Source organism: Haemorhous mexicanus, chromosome 9 (genome assembly GCF_027477595.1).
Source record: "Haemorhous mexicanus isolate bHaeMex1 chromosome 9, bHaeMex1.pri, whole genome shotgun sequence".
Classification (NCBI taxonomy): Eukaryota; Metazoa; Chordata; class Aves; order Passeriformes; family Fringillidae; genus Haemorhous; species Haemorhous mexicanus.
Window position 1 is genome coordinate 1,648,966 of NC_082349.1, and position 19,428 is coordinate 1,668,393.

The following is a 19,428-nucleotide window of genomic DNA, read 5'->3' on the forward strand; positions in this document are numbered from 1 at the left end:
AATATTCCTGCTGAGGGATAACGCTGTCCCTGCTGTCCTCAACTCTTCTCAGAGCTCCCAACAAGCCCCTGAGAAAGGGAACCCAAACGGGGATTTTGGCTGCAAACACCAAAACTGCCCCAAACACCAGGAGGAAACAGCTCCTGCATGACCCCTCCTGGGTCTAAGCTGGGAGATGCCCTCGGAGCAGGGACATCAAAGCGGGAACTGTCAGAGTGGGGACGTTGGAAAAAGGAGGAAAGGAAGGACCTAAACCCCCTGGTCACCACCTTGATCCCTGCCTACTACTGCTGCTCAGCCATCACTGTCACCAGGATGGGTTTGCTCCATGATCCCAAGCAGCCCACGCCACGCACTGCCATCCTGGGCCACTCCTTTTGTCCCCAGCCAGGCACTGCCATCCTGGGCCACTCCCCAGACAGGCAGTGCCATCCTGGGCCACCCCTGTGCTCCCCAGCCAGGCAGTGCCATCCTGGGCCACTCCCCAGACAGGCAGTGCCACCCCAGGCCCCTCCTTTGCAGGAGGGGACACTTTGGGAATCCCACATGGAACCATCCCCCAGCTCTGCCTGCAGGCATCGCAGCAGCTCCCAGGTGCTTCCTTGGGATTTGCGGGAATCCCTCCCCGCTGCAGGCAAACCCCTGCTTCTCCTTCGGCAGTTAAAAGGAAAATGTTGGCTCCGTGCCTGCGGGATGAAGCTGCCCCCAGAGCCTGGGGGATTGTCCTCTCTGGGATGTGACACTGCTCGGAGAAGGTGCCATCGGCCCCAAACCGAGGTTTTCCCCTCCCTGCATCCTCCCCAACGCCTCTCATCCACGAGGGACCCCAAAACCTCCAGCACCTCCAGCCGAGCACCCCAGCAGCAGAACCTGGCGCAGCTCGGGGCGGTGCTGGCAGTCCAGCGCATTCCCGGAGCCCTTCCTGCCGAAAAGCGGGACGGGAGCAGCGGAGGAGGCGGCGGACGCGGCTCCCCGGGGTTTGAATTCCCCACACCCAGCTCCGGGAGCCAGCGGGGAGCGCGGAGAGAAGCCCTGGCTGGCAGGGTCAGGTTCCTCGGCAGTGCAAGCGGCTCCGCTCCCTGGTTTTCACCTCCGTCTGGGAATATTCGGAATGTTCCTTTGGGCTTTTGGTTTGCTTGGGTCGGATTTTTTTTTTTTTTTGAAAATGAAATCATCGAGGCAAAAAAACAAAAAAAAAAAAAGAGATGAGCGGGACAAATGGCACAAACCAAATCAAATCAAACCGATTCCGGTCGGACTGGCGATGTCATCTAAGTAGCCATAGCATTCCGCACGGAAAGCTGGATTGGATGGAGCCCGGAAAGCTGGATTGGATGGAGCCTCGGAAGGGAACCCCGGGAGCGAGAGAGCGAGGGGAGCGAGTGGTTACCGGGTGTGCTTTGCACTACTTACCTTCGAAAGTCAAATAAAACTTTCCTCTGTCAAACCAAACGAGGGAAGGCTGTTCATTCTCTGTATGGCCAGGAGTTGAAGCGGGATGGGAAAGGTTAAGGAGAGGGAGAGAGAAGGACACAGTGTGAGTCACAGAGCAGGTCATTAATGTCGCTACGGGGAGGGGGCGAGGCGCTGCAGGGCGGTCACACGTGCAGGGACAGGGGCGTGACACCCGGCCGCCGGCTCGGGGGACAGAAAGCGGGAAGCAAAGCTATGGAAGCCCAGATGGAAGAGTCGTTCTGCCCGCTGGGTGAGCGGTTTGCAGGGGTGCTCTCGATATTTTTTGGCCGCGGTAGAAGAGGTTTGTCGGCTCATGCGCTCCGGGTTCTGCCTGCGCGGAGCGGGGCCGGCGCTCCTCAGCATTCCCGGCGGGATGCTGCTCCACATGCCACCCCGCAGTGACACTCAGGGACAGTGACACGTGGCTGTTTGCTCTCGCATCTCAGGACACGACACTTGCAGAGAACCGGACACACGCACACAGAGCAGCGGATCCTAGCTGGAGCCTTCCCTTCCCATCACAGGCAGCTCCCTGCGCTCCCGCCGCCTCCAAAGGCACCACGCTGGAATAACTCGGGATGTGAGGGCGGGACGGGGGGGGGGGGGATGGGGCAAACAGCTTTTGGAGCTGCTAAATGAACCTTTCGGAATTCGGGAGGTGCCAACCTTCCACCTCCAAGTCCTTTGAGTCACTGAGAAACTGTCATGCAAGGTGCTGCGAGCGGTGGGTGCCGCTCCGAAGGCGGAATTCTCGGCAAGCTCCCTGCTAGTACAGTACCTGCCGGCGTTTCACTGCGCCCTTCAAACGCGGGCAGTTTGTCAATAAAAGCATCATCCTCTGATAACACAAGCAGAAGAAACGCAAAGGAAACAAAGAAAGAAAGAAAAAAAGAAAAGAAAAAAAAGAGCACAAAAAGAATGAAAACACGGATCCCAAGTGAAACCAAGCAGCGCACTTGTATCAACGCAGAGACAGAAATGACGGAGGGGCACCGACACGGGAGCAAAAGAGCTCCTTGCTGTGCCAGGAATTGTCCAGACTGACATGCAGCCAACGAGGAAAGCACACCAGAACAGCACGGAGGACACGGGGATGGAACAGCCCTGCCCCTGCTCCCGGACAAACTCCGTGGGACTTTGCCACAGGGCACGGGGGACGGGGAATGTGGTGGAGCCAGACTCCAGCCCCAGCTGGATTGGGGTGTCCTAGCCCCCCGGGACCTGCAGCGGTCCCTGATCCCAGACCTGCCCATCCCTGCACACCTCCCAGCCCAGCTTTTCCTCTTTTGGGAATTGAAATTTGTTCCTCCTCTGCTGTGGGTTTCCCTGGATGCTCACCCAGCACCAGTGCCTGCCCTCACCTTGGTGGGGACAAGGAGATGCTTTCCCAGTGCAGACCCCCAAACCCTGTCTGTCTCTGCCTGTGCCCCATCCAGCTTTTCCCAAGGTTTAGGCTGGATGCCAGCAGAAAAGGTTCCTCATCCAGAGGGTGCTGGCACTGCCCAGGCTCCCCAGGCAATGGGCACAGCCCCGAGGCTGCCAGAGCTCCAGGAGCGTTTGGACAGCACTGCCAGGGATGCCCAGGGTGGGAATGTTGGGTGTCTGTGCAGGACAGGAGTTGGATCAATGATCCCTGTGGGTCCCTTCCCATTCAGCATAATCTATGCATGGAGATGGGAGAGCAACACCTACAAAATCTGGGATGCTCCTCCTGGCTGCCCCCTTTGGAGTTCCCTGGCCAGGGGTGACTCTAGAGCCCCGATTTTGGCTCTGCTCCAAGGAAATCTCCATGGAGGGTGTGGAACCCCAGCTTCTCCCTCCAGCCCAGCAACCTCATCACCTCTGCTCAGCACAGGAAGGTCCCTAAATCATCAAACAGCAGCTTTTAATCCCAAAAATATGAGAGAAAAAAAAATTCCAAACAGAGAACCTGAAAGAGCTGGGGTGGCAGAGCTCAGCTCGCTCCCATCGCCCTTCCCAGCCTCCTACAGCCCCTGGCACTGTCCCTGTCCTCAGCCTGGCTGTCCCCTCCCCTAACGCCGTGTCCCCGTGGCCACCATGCCCTCAGGCACTGCTAAGGCCACTGCCAGTGGCACAGGGGACGCTCAGGGCTCGCTGTCCTGGTGACATTTTTTCCAGCCCGGTGCTGTGACAGTGACCGACAGCCAGAACAGGCACGAGCACCTACAACACCTGAGAGTGAGGTGACAACAGGACGGAGACGCAGTCGAGACTCCAGCAAAGCCACGGGGAGGGCTCGGTGCCACCGGCACCGCGGGGACAGCGCCGTCACCGGCACATTCCGGCCACCGCAGGGGGGGCGGTGGCAGTGCCACCTCTCCCCACGGTGACAGCGGTGACAAACGCTGCAGCCAGCGCGGTGGCCGAGCGCACGGGAACTCCCGCCAGGCCGGGTTTTCCAGAGGGTTGGGAAGAAAAGACAAAAGAGGGAGGTGATCCTGGAGAAGATGGAGCCGCAGGAAGCGAGGGGCTGGCAGCCAGGGGGGAGGAGGAGGAGGGGGAGCGCCGGCAGCAGGGACAGAGGGGACAGGAGGGGACAGAGGGGATGGAGGGGGAGGCGTGGGGGGACCCAGCGCCTGGAGCTGGGAGCTGCCAGCCAGACTCGATTCCCATTCCTCCTCTCAGCCCCGGGGTTTTGGCAAACCCCACTTTTCCCAGGATGGAAACTGCAGCGTTTGGTTCTGCCCTAGGACGTGCCACGTGGCTGGGAAGAGCCACTTTCTTTTCCAAGACCCCTTTTCTGTTACTGCTTTAAGGGTAAACGTGAATTTAAGACATTCCAAGAGAATTAATATCTCTGAATCCCAAGGTCTGGCTTCCAGCCCCACTCCCCTCCAGGCACAAGTATCCCCTGCAAAAAAAAGCTTATTTTACCCCAATTTACAGCCCAGAACCACATTTTCTGTTACAATCCCCCTGACTTTCACCAAACATCCATTTCCCACAACATTTGGAACAACTTCCCTCACGGCACCACCCTCCTGATCCATCACCCCCCTCAAATCCCTTTTAACATTTCAAACCCTGATGGAAACTAACGAATCTGACCCCAAGAAACGACCTTACGAATGAAAAGGCCTCAGGAATTATTGGAGGATTAGGAAAGGTGAAAGAACAGCAGTGCTACGTGTGTTTACCAACGGTGGGAGTGGTGGCTGCACTCAGGGAATTGGTGGAAGAAATGGAAGAAGTACTTTCAGCACGGGCTAAAGGTGCTATCGGAGGAGGGCTGGAGGAGTGGATAGGAGGGCTAAAAGGCCTGGACTGGAGAAAAACATAAAACAGCACAAAGTTAAAGAAAATCCACACAGAAACATTTGCATCAAACAAATAAAATTCTGCCTGGACCCCTCCTGACTGCTCTGCCCGTGCCCCAGAGGAAAAACTGGAATGAGTTGAGTTGTTTTAGTACCAATGGCATTTTAGCTTGGAGCTGGGAAAATAGATTACCCCCACCACTGTGAGGGTGGGTGTGGAGATTCCACACTGAGAGTGGGAGCTCCAGGGGCCGTAGGATGGATGGAATGGGCTGGGCATTGGGCAGGGAGCAGTGCCCACCAGGTGCCAGCTCTCCAGGCCCTTAGGGATCCTTTGGGGTCATTTTGTACCCTCATCATCAACCCCAAAGCCCTCACGCCTTACCTGGAGCAGCCTGGGGTGGCACACAGGACAGCTGTGAGCTGACACCGCTCCTGGGAAGGCTGGAACTGCTCTGCTCTGCCCCCAGACCCTTCCCGGGGCACATTCCCACCCCAGCCCATTCTCTGCCCTAGCCCTGACTGAGCACCGTGGCTGGCATCACCAGGCTGCCAGAGCAGAGGTGGCACAGCCCTTCCCACGGGGAACCCACAAATCCTGGAGAAGCCCAGCCCACCCCGGTGGCCGCGGCTGGCTCTCCCCGCTCCGCTGTCCCGTTCCGGACTGGGAATGCCACCCGCCACCCCTGGCACAGCCGTGCCGTGCCCCCAGCCCCTCCCCACGTACCACGTCGCTGACGGGGGGTTTGCCCGGGGGCAGCTTGGGCCGGGACGGGGGCCGGGGCGGCGGCGGCGGGGGGGTGCCACACGTGGCCAGCGGCGTGCCGGGACGGGCCGGGGACGAGGAACCTGCAACGAACGGGAGCCGTGAGTGCCCGCGGGCTCTGCCCACCCCAGAGCCCCAGGAGCTGCCGGTGGAGGGGGCACAGCCCAGCTGCTGTGCAGGGAACAGTCCAGGAGCAATGATGGCCGTGGATTCCTGGCAGGGGCTGCTCAGTGCCCGGTTCTCTCTGCAAAATTGACATCGGAGGAGTCGTACAGCTTTCCCAAAAAACACGGGCAGGAGGGAGGGGATGGTGGATGAAACACTGCTCCAGGGCTGGCACAGCTGGGAATTAGGGATCCTTGTCACAGTCATAGTTTCTGAAAAATCCCTTCACACAGAATTTCTCCTGGGAAGCTGAGAAGCCTCAGAGAAAAAGGAAAACAAATTCTTATCTCATTGATTCTCCTGTGTTGTGCTCGCATGTGAAATGTGTTTGGAGATTGTTTATCCAACTGGTGCTTGTTTCGTTGGTTTCATGTGAATTGTTTTGACTTATTGGCCAATTAGGGTCAAGATGAGTCAAGACTCTGGAGAGAGTCACAAGTTTCATTGTTATCTTTTTAACCTTCTGTAGCTATCCTTTCTGTATTCATTAGTATAGTATTCTGTAATATAATATAGTATCATAAAATAATAAATTAGCCTTCTGAGAACATGGAGTCAGATTCATCATTGCTCCCTGCCACGGGGCACCCCGCAAATACAATAGATCCTCATCAGAGGGCAAAGCTTTGGCCCAGCAAAGAAGGGGAAGGGTGGAAGAGGAAGGTTTGGGATTTACTGGGAGCACAGCACAGCTCACAACCCTCTGGAAGAGACTCCTGAAGAAGGGAGCTGAGCTCAGGACTCACACACACCCTGCTGCAGAGGGAGATTTCTGTGGCCAAATGGGAATTCCAACATGTGCCGCCTGGGAGATCCAGGAGCCTTCTTTGCTCCACACACAGGAATTCCTTCCAGGACAAGCCCAGCAAGACCTGGAGCTGGGCAGAGAGGGCAGAGGGGGCCCCAGGACACGAAGGGCAGCAGGAACAGGAGGGAGCTCAGAGCTCATTGCCAGGATAGCTGAGCCAGGGTTTGTCACCAGCTTCCATGGATCTCAGCAGCTCATGGCTCAGACTGATGAGATGATAACTTAATAATTTTCCCACTTACAAGAAAATAATTTCCTGAGTTCTTTGGGTGATAGTTCAGATTAAGCAAAGATCAAAGGTGGATTTATAGAAACAAGAAGAGGTAAAGGAAAGCAGGCTCAGACAAGAGAGGGCCTGGCTTAAAGGGAGTAAATTCCAGTCATTCCTCTGCACAACTCCAGAATTCAAGCCACTTTTATTTCAAAACCTAATTTGGGAACCAAAGTTTGAATTTTTCCTTCCTTATCCCAAGAAAAAGCCAGAGAAAATAGGAAATATTGAGGGAAAAAAGCCTTGCAGGACTGAGTGTCAGGGAGGGTTCTGTGGCCACCAGGTAGCCAAATGCCAGCCAGATGGTGGCTTCCATCCAGGGAATGGATATTTCCTACACCAGAAACAGACAGCATGTGGAAACCAGCATGGAATCAGAAATCTGCTGGAATGCTGGCCTTGGAGCAGCGTGGGGTGGTAGAAGGGGTTGGAACAAGAGGGGCTTTGAGATCCCTTCCAGCCCAGCCCTTCCACCGTGACCCTGCACAGAGCCTTGGTGACACCCATGGGCTCTGCAGGCAGATCCTGGGGTGACTCTGCTCCACAGCACCCAAAAACCAGCCTTGGAAAGGTGGGAGGGTGGGACAGGCTCTGGATCTGTGCTGCACACCCTGCTGCAGCTTCCGGAGGATTTGCACCATTTTTGTGTGGCTGTGTCCACACTTTCATTTCCCAGCTTGCTGCCCAGACTGAGACAGGAGGCAATTCCTGGAGCAGGACTGTGGATCTTCTGGGACAGGCTTCTCCATCCATCCACCCCCAAGGGGGGAGCCCTGGCACGTCTCCATCCTGTGCTCAGCTGGGAGCAGGCTGGAGAGCAGTGCAGGATGGATCCTGGTGTGTTCTGCTCCTGGAAGCTCCTGGAGAAGTTCCAGCTCCTGCTGGACACCACAGCCCCCACAGAGACCCCTGCCCACCCCCCGAGCCAGCACAGAAAAGCCACCAGCACTGAAGCAAAGCCACAGCTACAGCACCAGCCACACTCAGGGCACCCTCCTGGAGGTGACAAATCCCCCGGGCAGTGACACAAACCTTGAGCTCCCACCAGGAAGGTGGCAGGGGTCAGACACGGAGCTGGGGGGGCTGCACACCCACCCCACCACCAGTGCAGGTTCCTCAAGGCTCTGATTCCCCCCAAAATTACCTTTGGTGGATGCAGGGTGGGAGCACAGGGCTGAACTGGGCTCAGGCCCTGAAAGAACAGGCTCAGGCTGCAGCTCCTCAAGCGAGGAGTGCGAGTAAACCGAGCTTCCCCTGCTCGTTTGCCTTAATGAACATTTATAATTTAGCAGGTGAAGGCAGGTAGAGCCAGCAGCTTCTCCCGGGGGAGAGGTTCACCCCGGAACACATCTCCCCATCCACACCCGAGCCAGGAAGAGCCGAGCACCATTCCCACCCGGGAATTACCGGGATGAGAGGACGTGATTAAAACAAACACCCCAACCCTGATCTGAGGCTCGCTCTGACCATTTACCTGAACCATTCCAGCCCCAGGGAGGACACAACCGCAGCAACAACAACAACAACAACAACCACAACAACCCCGTGCTCAATTTGGGGCGGGAAGGGCTCCGGGGACCTTCGGGAAAGGCTCCCAGCCGCACAGGGAAGGAAGGACACGGGAGGCGCAGGACACAGGCTGGCAGCAGGGCACGGCCGGAGGGACACAGCCAGGCGGGAGGGTCACCAGGGCCACACGGCAGCACACCCGAGCTCACTGCACGTACCGCTGGTGCTTCCCGTGCTGGCGCCCGGTCCGGGGGACGACACCACCGCGCGGTAGGTGGGCGGCGGAGGGGGCGGCGGGGTGCCTCTCTGACCCGGCCCAAAATCTTTGGGAGAGGCGACCGGCTCGGTGGAATCATCCTTAAGGTGGGGCTGCTCGGGAAGCTTCTTGGGAGCGTCTTCCAGCTGCAGCGGCGAGGGCAGCGGGCGGGGAGGCTCGGCCGGAGCGCTGGCCGGGCTGCCCGCGGCCGCCGCCGGGGACGGCGCTTTTTCCCGGGGCGACAACTCCGGAGGCGCGTTTTCCGGGGATTGATCGGAAAAATTGACCCACTTGTCTTCTGCGGTGGCAGCAGCAGATTTGGGGGACGGCACGGGGCCAAAAATGCTGTCCAAGTCATTGATGGACGGGAGTTTGTCCCGTTTGGGCTCTGCTGCTGCCTGGTCCCCTCCTGTGGTCAGAGGAGGTTTATTTTACACCGGGCGTTAAGAGAGGGCTGTGCTACTCTCTACGGGCTCTACTTCTACGGGAGAGGCTCTAAAATCACCTTTTCTCATCCATATTATATAATTCATGGGCAAGAACGTTTCCACCACAGCCAGGTGTGACATGGAGTGAATCCCGCAGGATCCAAAAGGCTGGAGGAGGGAGCATGCACCACGAGCCAGCACTCACAGCCGAGAATCCCAAATTCACAGCCTTTTTTGTCCTCTAAACCACACCACGTCCTTATCAGCAACTCTGATTTATCAGCAGGTACCAAAGGTGTGCACTCAGCGCTCTGGCACGCCCCATATATATATTTATAAACACTCAGGTATAAATACATATATTCAGACATGCTGGTTGGACACTGCTGGAGTCTGGGCATGCAGCACAGGATGCACACGGGGAGTGTATTCCAGCCACAGGGAATGCATCCAGCCACAAGCAGAAACAGCTTGGGATTTCAGGGCACAGAAAGGGATTCCAGGGCTCTGGTCCCTGAGCCACCACACAGCAACATTCCCACCTGACTCCAGAACCACCACAGATCCATCAGCCAAGCATTTCACATCCAGGGAAGGGGGAGCCTGACACTAAATGCCCTCTGGGCTCCTCGTGGCAGCATCACCCTATCCCTGCTCCTCTATTTTGGGAGTCTACCTTTAGGGTGGGGGGGATAAAATAGGGATTTGCTGAACCAGACAAAACCAGACCTCAGCCACTTGCTTCACAAATACACAAGGCACAGCCCAGCAAATGATCAGGCATTTGCTGCTGGAAATGGATGGATGGATGGACATGGACACCCTGCCAGCCTGGAAAATTGGGATTTGGGAGCACAGATGAGATGGGGATGGACAGAGCAGGGGGCTCCTTGTGGTGCAGGGGTTTCACCCCGAGGGGCTCTGGCTGGCCCCATGCAGCCTTCCCTGCTCAGACCCTGCTTTTCCACCAGCCAGCACCATGAATTATATGCTTGGAAGCACCTGATGTCCTCTGGCTGCACCCAACACTTTTCCATCCCTGCCCTGGGGCAGTCCCTCATTCCCAGCACCAGTTTCCTTCCCTGCCCCGGGCTGCAGGATCAGGGGGGCTTTTCCCACCTCTCAGCAGGGATTTGAGGGCAGGGAATGCAGGAGCAGCTCCTGCCACAGGCAGACCCTGCACACCTCTGGTTTCCTCAGCACAGGCCATGCAGGGCTGCTCCAGGCAGGAGCAGGGCTCTGGAATTAGGAATATATCCCAGCTTTCTGCAGGATTTTGAGGCTAATCCTGCACTGCATTCCCAGAGCAACTGATCCAAAGGCAGGGATGATGTAAAGAACATTAATTTCACCAGGGTGAGACCAACTTGGGAGGCAAAAACATCTTTTTGCTGCTTCTACTGCAGCATCCACTGAGACACCTCAGGGCTGGGGCTACCCCTGGATCCCTGGCAGTGCCCAGGGCCAGGCCAGACACTGGGGCTGGGAGCAGCCTGGGACAGTGGCAGGTGGCAACTGGATAGGACAGAAATTCCTCTCAACCCAGCCCAGCCCGGAATTCTCTGAATTCCAAGGGCAGAGGATGCACAGGGACCAAATCCATGCCCAAAACGCAGCCACGGGGACGGGGACCTGTCCCCCCTGGTTTCCCCCCAGAACTGGGGAGGGGATGTGTCACCCCCGGGGCCACCCCAGAGCCGGGGCTGTCCCCATCCCCCCGATGCCACCCCCGGAGCCGTTACCGATGGCCGGGGGCAGGGGGGAGCCGGTGCGCGGCGGCGTGGCCGGGATGTTCTTCGGGGGGAGTGGCGGAGGGGCTGAAAGAGAGCACAGAGAGAGGAAAGTTCAGCTGGAGAGCAGCAGGGACAGCCCGTGGGATGTCAGACGGGATCGCTGGGAAAAGGGGACAAGGCAGGGATGAGCTCCCAGCCCCCGTGTCCAGGCTGGCCTTGGGCACTGCCAGGGATCCAGGGGCAGCCGCAGCTGCTCTGGGAATTCCATCCCATCCTTCCCCACCCTCACAAGGAGGAATTCTTCCCAATATCCCAGGAATTCTTCCCAATACCCATCCCTCTCCCTGCCCTCTGGCAGTGGGAAGCCATTTCGGTCGGGTTTGATGGAATTTTCGCCTTTTTTTTTGCATCTCAGCCTGCGCTCCTGTTTCAACCCCCTAAATTAGCATTTTAATTAAACCTGGATCCTCTGAGGCACGGAGCTGCCTCCGCCTTTCTCCCGGGCCCATCCCACGTGGATGCAGGATGTGGATCCGGGATCGGGAATGCTGGGGCTAATTAACAGCGGCTAATTAACCAGCTGTGCTTTACAGGGGCATTTCTGCAGAGGAAATGGTTCCGCAGCTGCCCGGGGCAGAGGGAAAGCTGCAATAAAAATCCGGGATTGGGGCTGTGCTGCTCTCCCTGATGTTATCCTGGAAAAACCGGTGCTGCCGACTTTTCCAGCCAAGTAACCTCAGCATGAACGTGCAGGATCAGGATCCACCCCATCCCTCCACCCCTTATCAATCCCACTCCCTTCTCCACCCCACAGTGCTGTCACCCAAGCCAAACAAAGGGATAAAAACCCCTTTAATTTAAAATATTGAGGAACTGCACAGCCTGGGTGAGGACAGCTCACATCTTTGACCTGGTTTCTGGATATATTAATTTATTTCCATGGTCACTTACTTCCAGTTGGAAAAGGCCTTGGAAGTTTTGGGGACTCTACGTTTGTGTTGATGGGCTGGACTGACCCCCATATCTCAGGCTGGTCCAGAGCAGCTGAAAAATCAAAAATAAACATTTGAAAGCAATGAAAAATCCAAATATTTTCTTCCCATCACCCAAACACACGGATAAGACACTGAGGCTCTGGGAAAAGAGGGCCCAGACAGTGAGAGAAACCTCATTAATTAAGGACAGGGGGTTCTGTAACGGTGGATAATTAAAATCCTGTCTGATTTTGAAGCAGGACGTGCAATTAGTTTGACACTTATGCTGCTTGACAAACAAAACAATGCCAGGGATGGATTTGGAGGCTTATTATGGGAAGGAAAACATCGTATTGATGGCCAAAGTGGTCTGGAATTTTAGGATATGCAAACAAAAAAACCCCATCAGGTAGTAAAATGAAAAGATAATTGCATTCCCAGAGAATAAAGAGGGGGGGAATATTTTTGTATATAATTTAGATTTCTTGGAGTTTTTGTGCAGAGAACTGCTTCCAAATGTTGCTTTGATTAAAAGAATTAACTGGAGGCGTTAATGACAGGACATAACGAGGCTATGAGTGCAGTGCCCCTCTAGGAGAAGGAGGAGGAGGAGGAGGAGGAGATCTCTGGGAAGAGCCCACTCCAGGGCATGGATGGGGTTGGTTTTGGGGCATGGATGGGGTTGGTTTTAGGGAAAACAAGTCTTGCAAGATTCCTGTGCTTTGGGAAAGCTGGGAAAACCAGCTTTGGAAGGAAGCAAAGCATCTGTGTTAAAGAAGGGAAAAATGACATTTTGGGATGGTGTTTCCTAGGCATGGAGGGGCACAAGGCTCGTCCAACAGGTGCCTCCAGAATCCTGGATGGAGTTAAACCCCCCTGCTCCAGGGGGAAGGTTTGACTGGAAAATGCTGAGTTTTGATATTCTTGAGCTGTTCCCTGTCAGGATCTCTCCCAGACCTCATAATTAACTAATTGACTTAAGCACTTGCTGTGTTTCCACCAGCCTGAATTAACCCTGAACATCGTCACCCGTCCTTCAACCCCTGCCTGGGCTCCTCCCTCCTCCAGCAGGAGGGCTGGGAACCTGGAAATCTGGGAATTGTCCTGCTTGGAAAAGCTCTCAGAGCCCATGGAACTGCCAGTTCCACCTCTGACCTTGTCCCCAAGTGCCACATCCACACAGCTCTGAAATCCCTCCAGGAACGGGGACTCCACCCCTGCCAGGGCTGGAGAACCTTCCCATATCCCTGCCAGGAGATGCCACCGTGGCCCCAAAGTCACTCACCAGGTCCCAGATTCACCCACCGTGGCCCCAAAGCCACCATGGCCCCAAAGTCACTCACCAGGTCCCAGATTCACCCACCGTGGCCTCAAAGCCACCATGGCCCCAAAGTCACTCACCAGGTCCCCAGACTCACCCACCATGGCCCAAAGCCACCACGGCCCTCAAAGTTGCCAAGGCCCCAAAGTTGCCCTGTCACTAAATTCACTCACTAGGTTCCCAAATTCACCCACCACGGCCCCAAACTCCCTCACCCCAGCCCCAAACTCACCCTGTCCCCAAACTCACTCACCAAGTCCCCAAGCTCACTCATCCTGTCCCCAAATTCCCTTGCCCTGCCACCAAACTCACCCACCCCAGGCTGAAGCTCACCAGGTCCCCAAACTCCTTCACCCTGGCCCCAAATCACTGGGTTCCCAAACTCACCCACCAGGTCCCCAAACTCACCTGTCCCAGCCCCAAACTCACCAGGTCCCCAAATTCACCAGCCATGGCCCCAAAGTCACTTGCCATGTCTCAAATGCCCTCACCCCAGCCCCAAACTCCCTTGCCCTGTCACCAAACTCACCCACCATGGCCCCAAACTCCCCTGCCCCGGGCCCCAAACTCACCAGATCACCAAACTCACTCACCATGGCCCCAAACTCCTTGCCCCAGGCCCCAAAGTCACTCACCATGTCCCAAAGTCCTTCACCCCAGCCCCAAACTCCCCCGCCATGTCCCAGACTCACCATCCAGCTTGTGCTCCTCGAAGGCCGACTCCAGCGGGGGCCCGAAGAGCGGGGCCAGCGCCGCCGGATCCTCCCCGGCCTTCTTGCTGTGGGGAGAGAGAGCACAGAGCAGCCATGAGGGGCAGGTTTGGGTGTGTGGGGTGTGAGGAGCACAGGGCAGCCATGAGGGGCAGGTTTGGGTTTGGGGTGTGAGGAGCACAGGGCAGCCATGAGGGGCAGGTTTGGGTTTGGGGTGTGAGGAGCACAGGGGAGCCATGAGGGGCAGGTTTGGGTTTGTGGGGAGAGAGGAGCACAGGGCAGCCATGAGGGGCAGGTTTGGGTTTGGGGGGAGAGAGGAGCACAGGGCAGCCATGAGGGGCAAGTTTGTGGGGTGTAGGGTGTGAGGAGCACAGAGCAGCCATGAGGGGCAGGATTGGGTTTGGGGTGTGAGGAGCACAGGGCAGCCATGAGGGGCAGGTTTGGGTTTGGGGGGAGAGAGGAGCACAGGGCAGCCATGAGGGGCAGGTTTGGGTGTGTGGAGAGAGGAGCACAGAGCAGCCATGAGGGGCAGGTTTGGGTGTGTGGGGTGTGAGGAGCACAGAGCAGCCATGAGGGGCAGGTTTGGGTTTAGGGGTGTGAGGAGCACAGGGCAGCCATGAGGGGCAGGTTTGGGTGTGTGGGGAGAGAGGAGCACAGGGCAGCCATGAGGGGCAGGTTTGGGTTTGTGGAGAGAGAGCACAGGGCAGCCATGAGGGGCAGGTTTGGGTTTGGGGGTGAGAGGAGCACAGGGCAGCCATGAGGGGCAGGTTTGGGTTTGGGGGTGAGAGGAGCACAGGGCAGCCATGAGGGGCAGGTTTGGGTGTGTGGGGTGTGAGGAGCACAGGGCAGCCATGAGGGGCAGGTTTGGGTTTGGGGGGGGGAGAGAGGAGCACAGGGCAGCCATGAGGTGCAAGTTTGGGTTTGGGGGTGTGAGGAGCACAGAGCGGCCATTAGGGGCAGGTTTGGGTTTGTGAGGTGAGAGGAGCACAGGGCAGCCATGAGGGGCAGGTTTGGGTTTGTGGGGAGAGAGGAACACAGAGCAGCCATGAGGGGCAGGTTTGGGTTTGGGGGTGTGAGGAGCACAGGGCAGCCATGAGGGGCAGGTTTGGGTTTGTGGGGAGAGAGGAGCACAGAGCGGCCATAAGGGGCAGGTTTGGGTGTGTGGGGAGAGAGGAGCACAGGGCAGCCATGAGGGGCAGGTTTGGGTGTGTGGGGTGAGAGGAGCACAGGGCAGCCATGAGGGGCAGGTTTGGGTGTGTGGGGAGAGGAGCACAGAGCAGCCATGAGGGGCAGGTTTGGGTTTGTGGGGAGAGAGGAGCACAGGGCAGCCATGAGGGGCAGGTTTGGGTTTGTGGAGAGAGGAGCACAGGGCAGCCATGAGGGGCAGGTTTGGGTTTGTGGAGAGAGGAGCACAGAGCAGCCATGAGGGGCAGGTTTGGGTGTGTGGGGTGTGAGGAGCACAGAGCAGCCATGAGGGGCAGGTTTGGATTTGGGGGTGTGAGGAGCACAGAGCAGCCATGAGGGGCAGGTTTGGGTTTGTGGAGAGAGGAGCACAGGGCAGCCATGAGGGGCAGGTTTGGGTTTGGGGGTGAGAGGAGCACAGAGCGGCCATGAGGGGCAGGTTTGAGTTTGTGAGGTGAGAGGAGCAAAGAGCAGCCATGAGGGGCAGGTTTGGGTTTGTGGGGTGAGAGGAGCACAGGGCAGCCATGAGGGGCAGGTTTGTGTTTGGGGTGTGAGGAGCACAGGGCAGCCATGAGGGGCAGGTTTGGGTGTGTGGGCTGAGAGGAGCACAGGGCAGCCATGAGGGGCAGGTTTGGGTTTGTGGGCTGAGAGGAGCACAGGGCAGCCATGAGGGGCAGGTTTGGGTTTGGGGTGTGAGGAGCACAGGGCAGCCGTGAGGGGCAGGTTTGGGTGTGTGGGGAGAGAGGAGCACAGAGCAGCCATGAGGGGCAGGTTTGGGTTTGGGGGGAGAGAGGAGCAGAGGGCAGCCATGAGGGGCAGGTTTGGGTGTGTGGGGTGTGAGGAGCACAGAGCAGCCATGAGGGGCAGGTTTGGGTGTGTGGGGTGAGAGGAGCACAGGGCAGCCATGAGGGGCAGGTTTGGGTTTGTGGAGAGAGGAGCACAGAGCAGCCATGAGGGGCAGGTTTGGGTTTGGGGGTGTGAGGAGCACAGAGCAGCCATGAGGGGCAGGTTTGGGTTTGTGGGGTGTGAGGAGCACAGGGCAGCCATGAGGGGAAGGTTTGGGTTCTGACCCCATCTTTGAGGCAAACACAAATATTTTTGAGGACTTTTTTACCCCAGACCAAAGAGGAGCTGGCCAAACACGGGGTTCCAGGTGGGAAAAAGCAAAAGGAGCAGCACCACAGTGCCAATCTCGTGGTGCCACAGCAGCTGCTGGGACACTGAGTTGCTTTGGGGTTAGTCAGAACTTCATGGAAAAGGATTTAAAAATATAAATACTTGAGGTATGGGCCATGCCCTGCTCCAAGACACCTTGAGTCGACCCCTGGAGCTGCACAGGGCACAATCCCAAGGAGATTTGGCTTTATTCCATAAAAACTTGCACGTTTGCTGTCCTAAATCAATAAATCCCCCCCAAAGCTTGGCCAGCTCCCTATGGATCAGGCTCAAGGTGGCTTCCAGCAAGGAATGTCCTTGGAGAGCAGGAATGGACACTGAGAATCCCAACCACCACCAGCCCCTTAGTCCTGCCAAAATCCTGGAATGGTTTTGGCTAGAAAGACCTTAAATCCCACCCAGTGCCACCCCTGCCATGGCAGGGACACTTCCCACTGTCCCAGGCTCCTCCAGCCTCAATGTCCAGCCTGGCCTTGGGCACTGCCAGGGATCCTGAGGCAGCCAGAGCAAATCTGGGAATTCCATTCCTCCCCCTCCCAGGCAACAATTCCTTCCCAAAATCCCATCTGACCCCTCCAGCCTCCCATCCACAGAGTGCAAGTGGGAATGTCCCACAGCCACGGTGGGATGAGGAGCCTGAGCCGGGGATGGTCCCAGCCAGGATGATCTCTGACTGACCTGGCGGGGTCTGGCGTGGGCGTGGAGCGCCGGGGCCGCGTGATCTCCTCACCTGGGACAGGACAGACATGGATGAGAGGCATTCCCACTGCAGAGCATCCCCCTGGCCCCCAGCCCCCCTGCTGTCCCACCCACCCTGCTGTGCAGGGATCCTGGCAGGAAAAATCTGCTTTTAATTCTGATTTATTTCTGTACAGAGCTAAATCAGGGAACTGCATTGCTACAGATGTCCCCCACATCTTCTCCAGGGAAAACTTTTAGGAGCCACCAGCTCTGCCAGTATCATTTTAAACCAAATTTAACTCACTCCTTTTCCCACCCCCACTCCCCAAACCCCCCCAGCAGGTGTGATGAGGGCTGGTTTCACAGACTCCAGGAGATACTTACTGGATAAATTCCTTTTAATCGTCCCCTGGAAGGAGAAACACAGGGATAAGTGGGATGCATGGGGACACAGGTGTGTGGCAGTTGTCACCCCAGGAGCAAAGCAGCCTATCAGAGATGGCAGGAGCTTCTGAGGGGACATTTCCTGAACTCCAGGGAGCAGAAAACCCTGCAGAAAATTCCTGAGCCGCACAAAGCCACCGCTGGCAGCTCTGCTGTGCCCAGTGCCACATCCACAGGGGCTGTAAATCCCTCTGGGAATGGGCACTCTGCACTGCCATGGGCAGCTGTGCCAGTGGCTCACGGGGCAAAAGCCAAACCCTCCCAGCCACGGGAGTGGGGACATCCCAGAACCAGAGCAGGATCTCCAGGGGTTCCCATCACTGAGGGCCCTCTGTGCTATCACTGGGGTGACACAAGGGGCTGTGTGACACCCCTGGCAGCTGTCCCCATGCCCTGTGCCCCCCCAGAGCCCAGCATGGGCAGGACCCCCGTGACCCCATCCCAGGAGCGGGTTCTTACCGGGCTGCGCCGCTGCGGTCAGCGAGAGGGGAGAGAAGAGACACCTGGTCAGAGAGTGACACGTCAGCACCTCAGGTCCCCAGCTGCCACCACACCTCGTGGGTCACCCTGGGACAGCCCCCCAGGGGAACCCAAAGCCTGGGAAATGGGGGGATTTCCCCCCTGGAGGCTGAGTTCTCTTGGAGAAACCCCAGTGGCACCACAGATGGGTTTCCTGCCTTTTCCTCCCTTTGGATGTGCCCCAATCCAGGTAAAACCGAGCCCTTACACACCTGGCCCAAATTCTTACACCCCAAAGCACTCTCAGAGCCAAGCCCAGCTCTATTTTCACACATTCTATTTTAAAACGCTCTTAGTCAGCAATAAAGGAAATTAAACTTCATTTTAGAAGGGCAGGATTTGTTATTTGCTTTTGGCATTTCAGCTCTAGAGACAGGACAAGAGCACAGCAAAGCTGGGTTAAAATATTCCAGGAGATAAAAATTGCATTTCTTACCGGACTTTTCCTCTAAAAGAAGGCAGAGAGAGAAAAAAAAGAGAAGGAATGAGAAGGTGAGGGATTTTTTTATAAAGAGGAATCAAAGATTTGTGTCACGTTAAAGACAAAGCAGAGGGACAGGAGTGCTCCAGCTTCACCCCTCACGTGGGAGACTGGGGGGAGAGGGAGATTTGGAAATGGAAAAGTTGTGTCTGAGCCATTTTAGGGGAAGAACTCCATTGTTTTGTCATGACAGGCTCTGCTGGCCATTCCCAGGTAAGGCACCAGAACTCCCAGTCCAGAGGGCAGGGAATGATTGTGATTACAGACACAGCACTGGCACAGGGTGCCCAGAGCAGCTGGGGCTGCCCCTGGATCCCTGGCAGTGCCCAAGGCCAGGCTGGAGCAGCCTGGGATAGGGGAAGGTGTCCCTGCCATGGGATGGGATGGGATTTTAGGTCCCTCCCAGCCCAATCCATGGGATTTATGATCTCCCTCTGAGCAGGGATGCAGTTCCAGAGCAGGGCTTTGTGGCTGGTTGGGGAGAGAAGACAAGCCCAGGATGAGGGCAGGGACTTGGCAGTGATTCCTGGAATTCCTGTGGATGCCAGGTTCCTGCAGGCAGCTCCTGCCCAGGGCTCTGGTGCTTTCCTGGCCCGTGCCAGGACCCAGCTCCACTGCCCAGCCCATCTGCTCCCTTGGCTGGCTTTGGGATCCTCCTGCCCAGCCTCAGGGGCTTTCCCTGAGCACATTCCATGGGAGGCTCCAACCCAGCCCCAGGGATCCCCTCCAGCCCAGCACCCAAATCCCTCAGCCCACCCCACACTGGGATCCTCCTCATCCCTCCCCAAGCCCCCCAACCTCGGCAGGAAAAACACCACAGGAAAGAGAGGACAAAAATCATATTTGGTAAAATGCACATTCTGCAAGAATTTGGTTTTCCTAATATTATTATTATTATCATCAATATTAAATTGCTCATTTTGAGGTTGGGTTTTTCCCCCTTTTTTTGTGCTTCCCAAAACATCCAACTGCCATTTCCAATCCTGGAATGCCAAACAGGAACTCCCTGGTTGGGAAGCAGAAACAAAGCTCATGGATTTTGTTTCACTTGGGCTTGGAGAGCCATTCACACTTCAGATCCAGGTTATTTATAAATCATGGAAAGCTTTGTCTGGGAAGTCACTTCAGCCCACACTAACACCTCCTGAAAGCCCAGAATCCAATCTTTTCATGGGGCTGAACAGATTGGGATGAGCCAACAGGAATCTTAAGAAGCCTCAGGAAAAGCAGAGGGGGATGGTCTTTTATGCCAGGATGGACTAAGGAAAAAT

The 19,428-nt window shown here is 56.6% G+C and overlaps 1 protein-coding gene across 1 annotated transcript in view; it reads right to left on the minus strand.

Moving 5' to 3' along the window:
- Nucleotides 1-19,428, minus strand: part of SGIP1 (SH3GL interacting endocytic adaptor 1) — a 57,439-nt gene that overhangs the window by 14,206 nt on the left and 23,805 nt on the right. Inside the window, exons 8-18 of the mRNA XM_059853580.1 lie at nt 18,113-18,124; nt 17,617-17,628; nt 17,098-17,122; nt 16,711-16,762; nt 13,657-13,742; nt 11,621-11,713; nt 10,679-10,753; nt 8,471-8,917; nt 5,461-5,582; nt 4,614-4,740; nt 1,414-1,473 (exon numbers count right to left, since the gene is read on the minus strand). Of these exons, the coding sequence (XP_059709563.1) occupies nt 1,414-1,473; nt 4,614-4,740; nt 5,461-5,582; nt 8,471-8,917; nt 10,679-10,753; nt 11,621-11,713; nt 13,657-13,742; nt 16,711-16,762; nt 17,098-17,122; nt 17,617-17,628; nt 18,113-18,124 (1,111 nt within the window). The remainder of the gene's footprint in view (nt 1-1,413; nt 1,474-4,613; nt 4,741-5,460; nt 5,583-8,470; nt 8,918-10,678; nt 10,754-11,620; nt 11,714-13,656; nt 13,743-16,710; nt 16,763-17,097; nt 17,123-17,616; nt 17,629-18,112; nt 18,125-19,428) is intronic.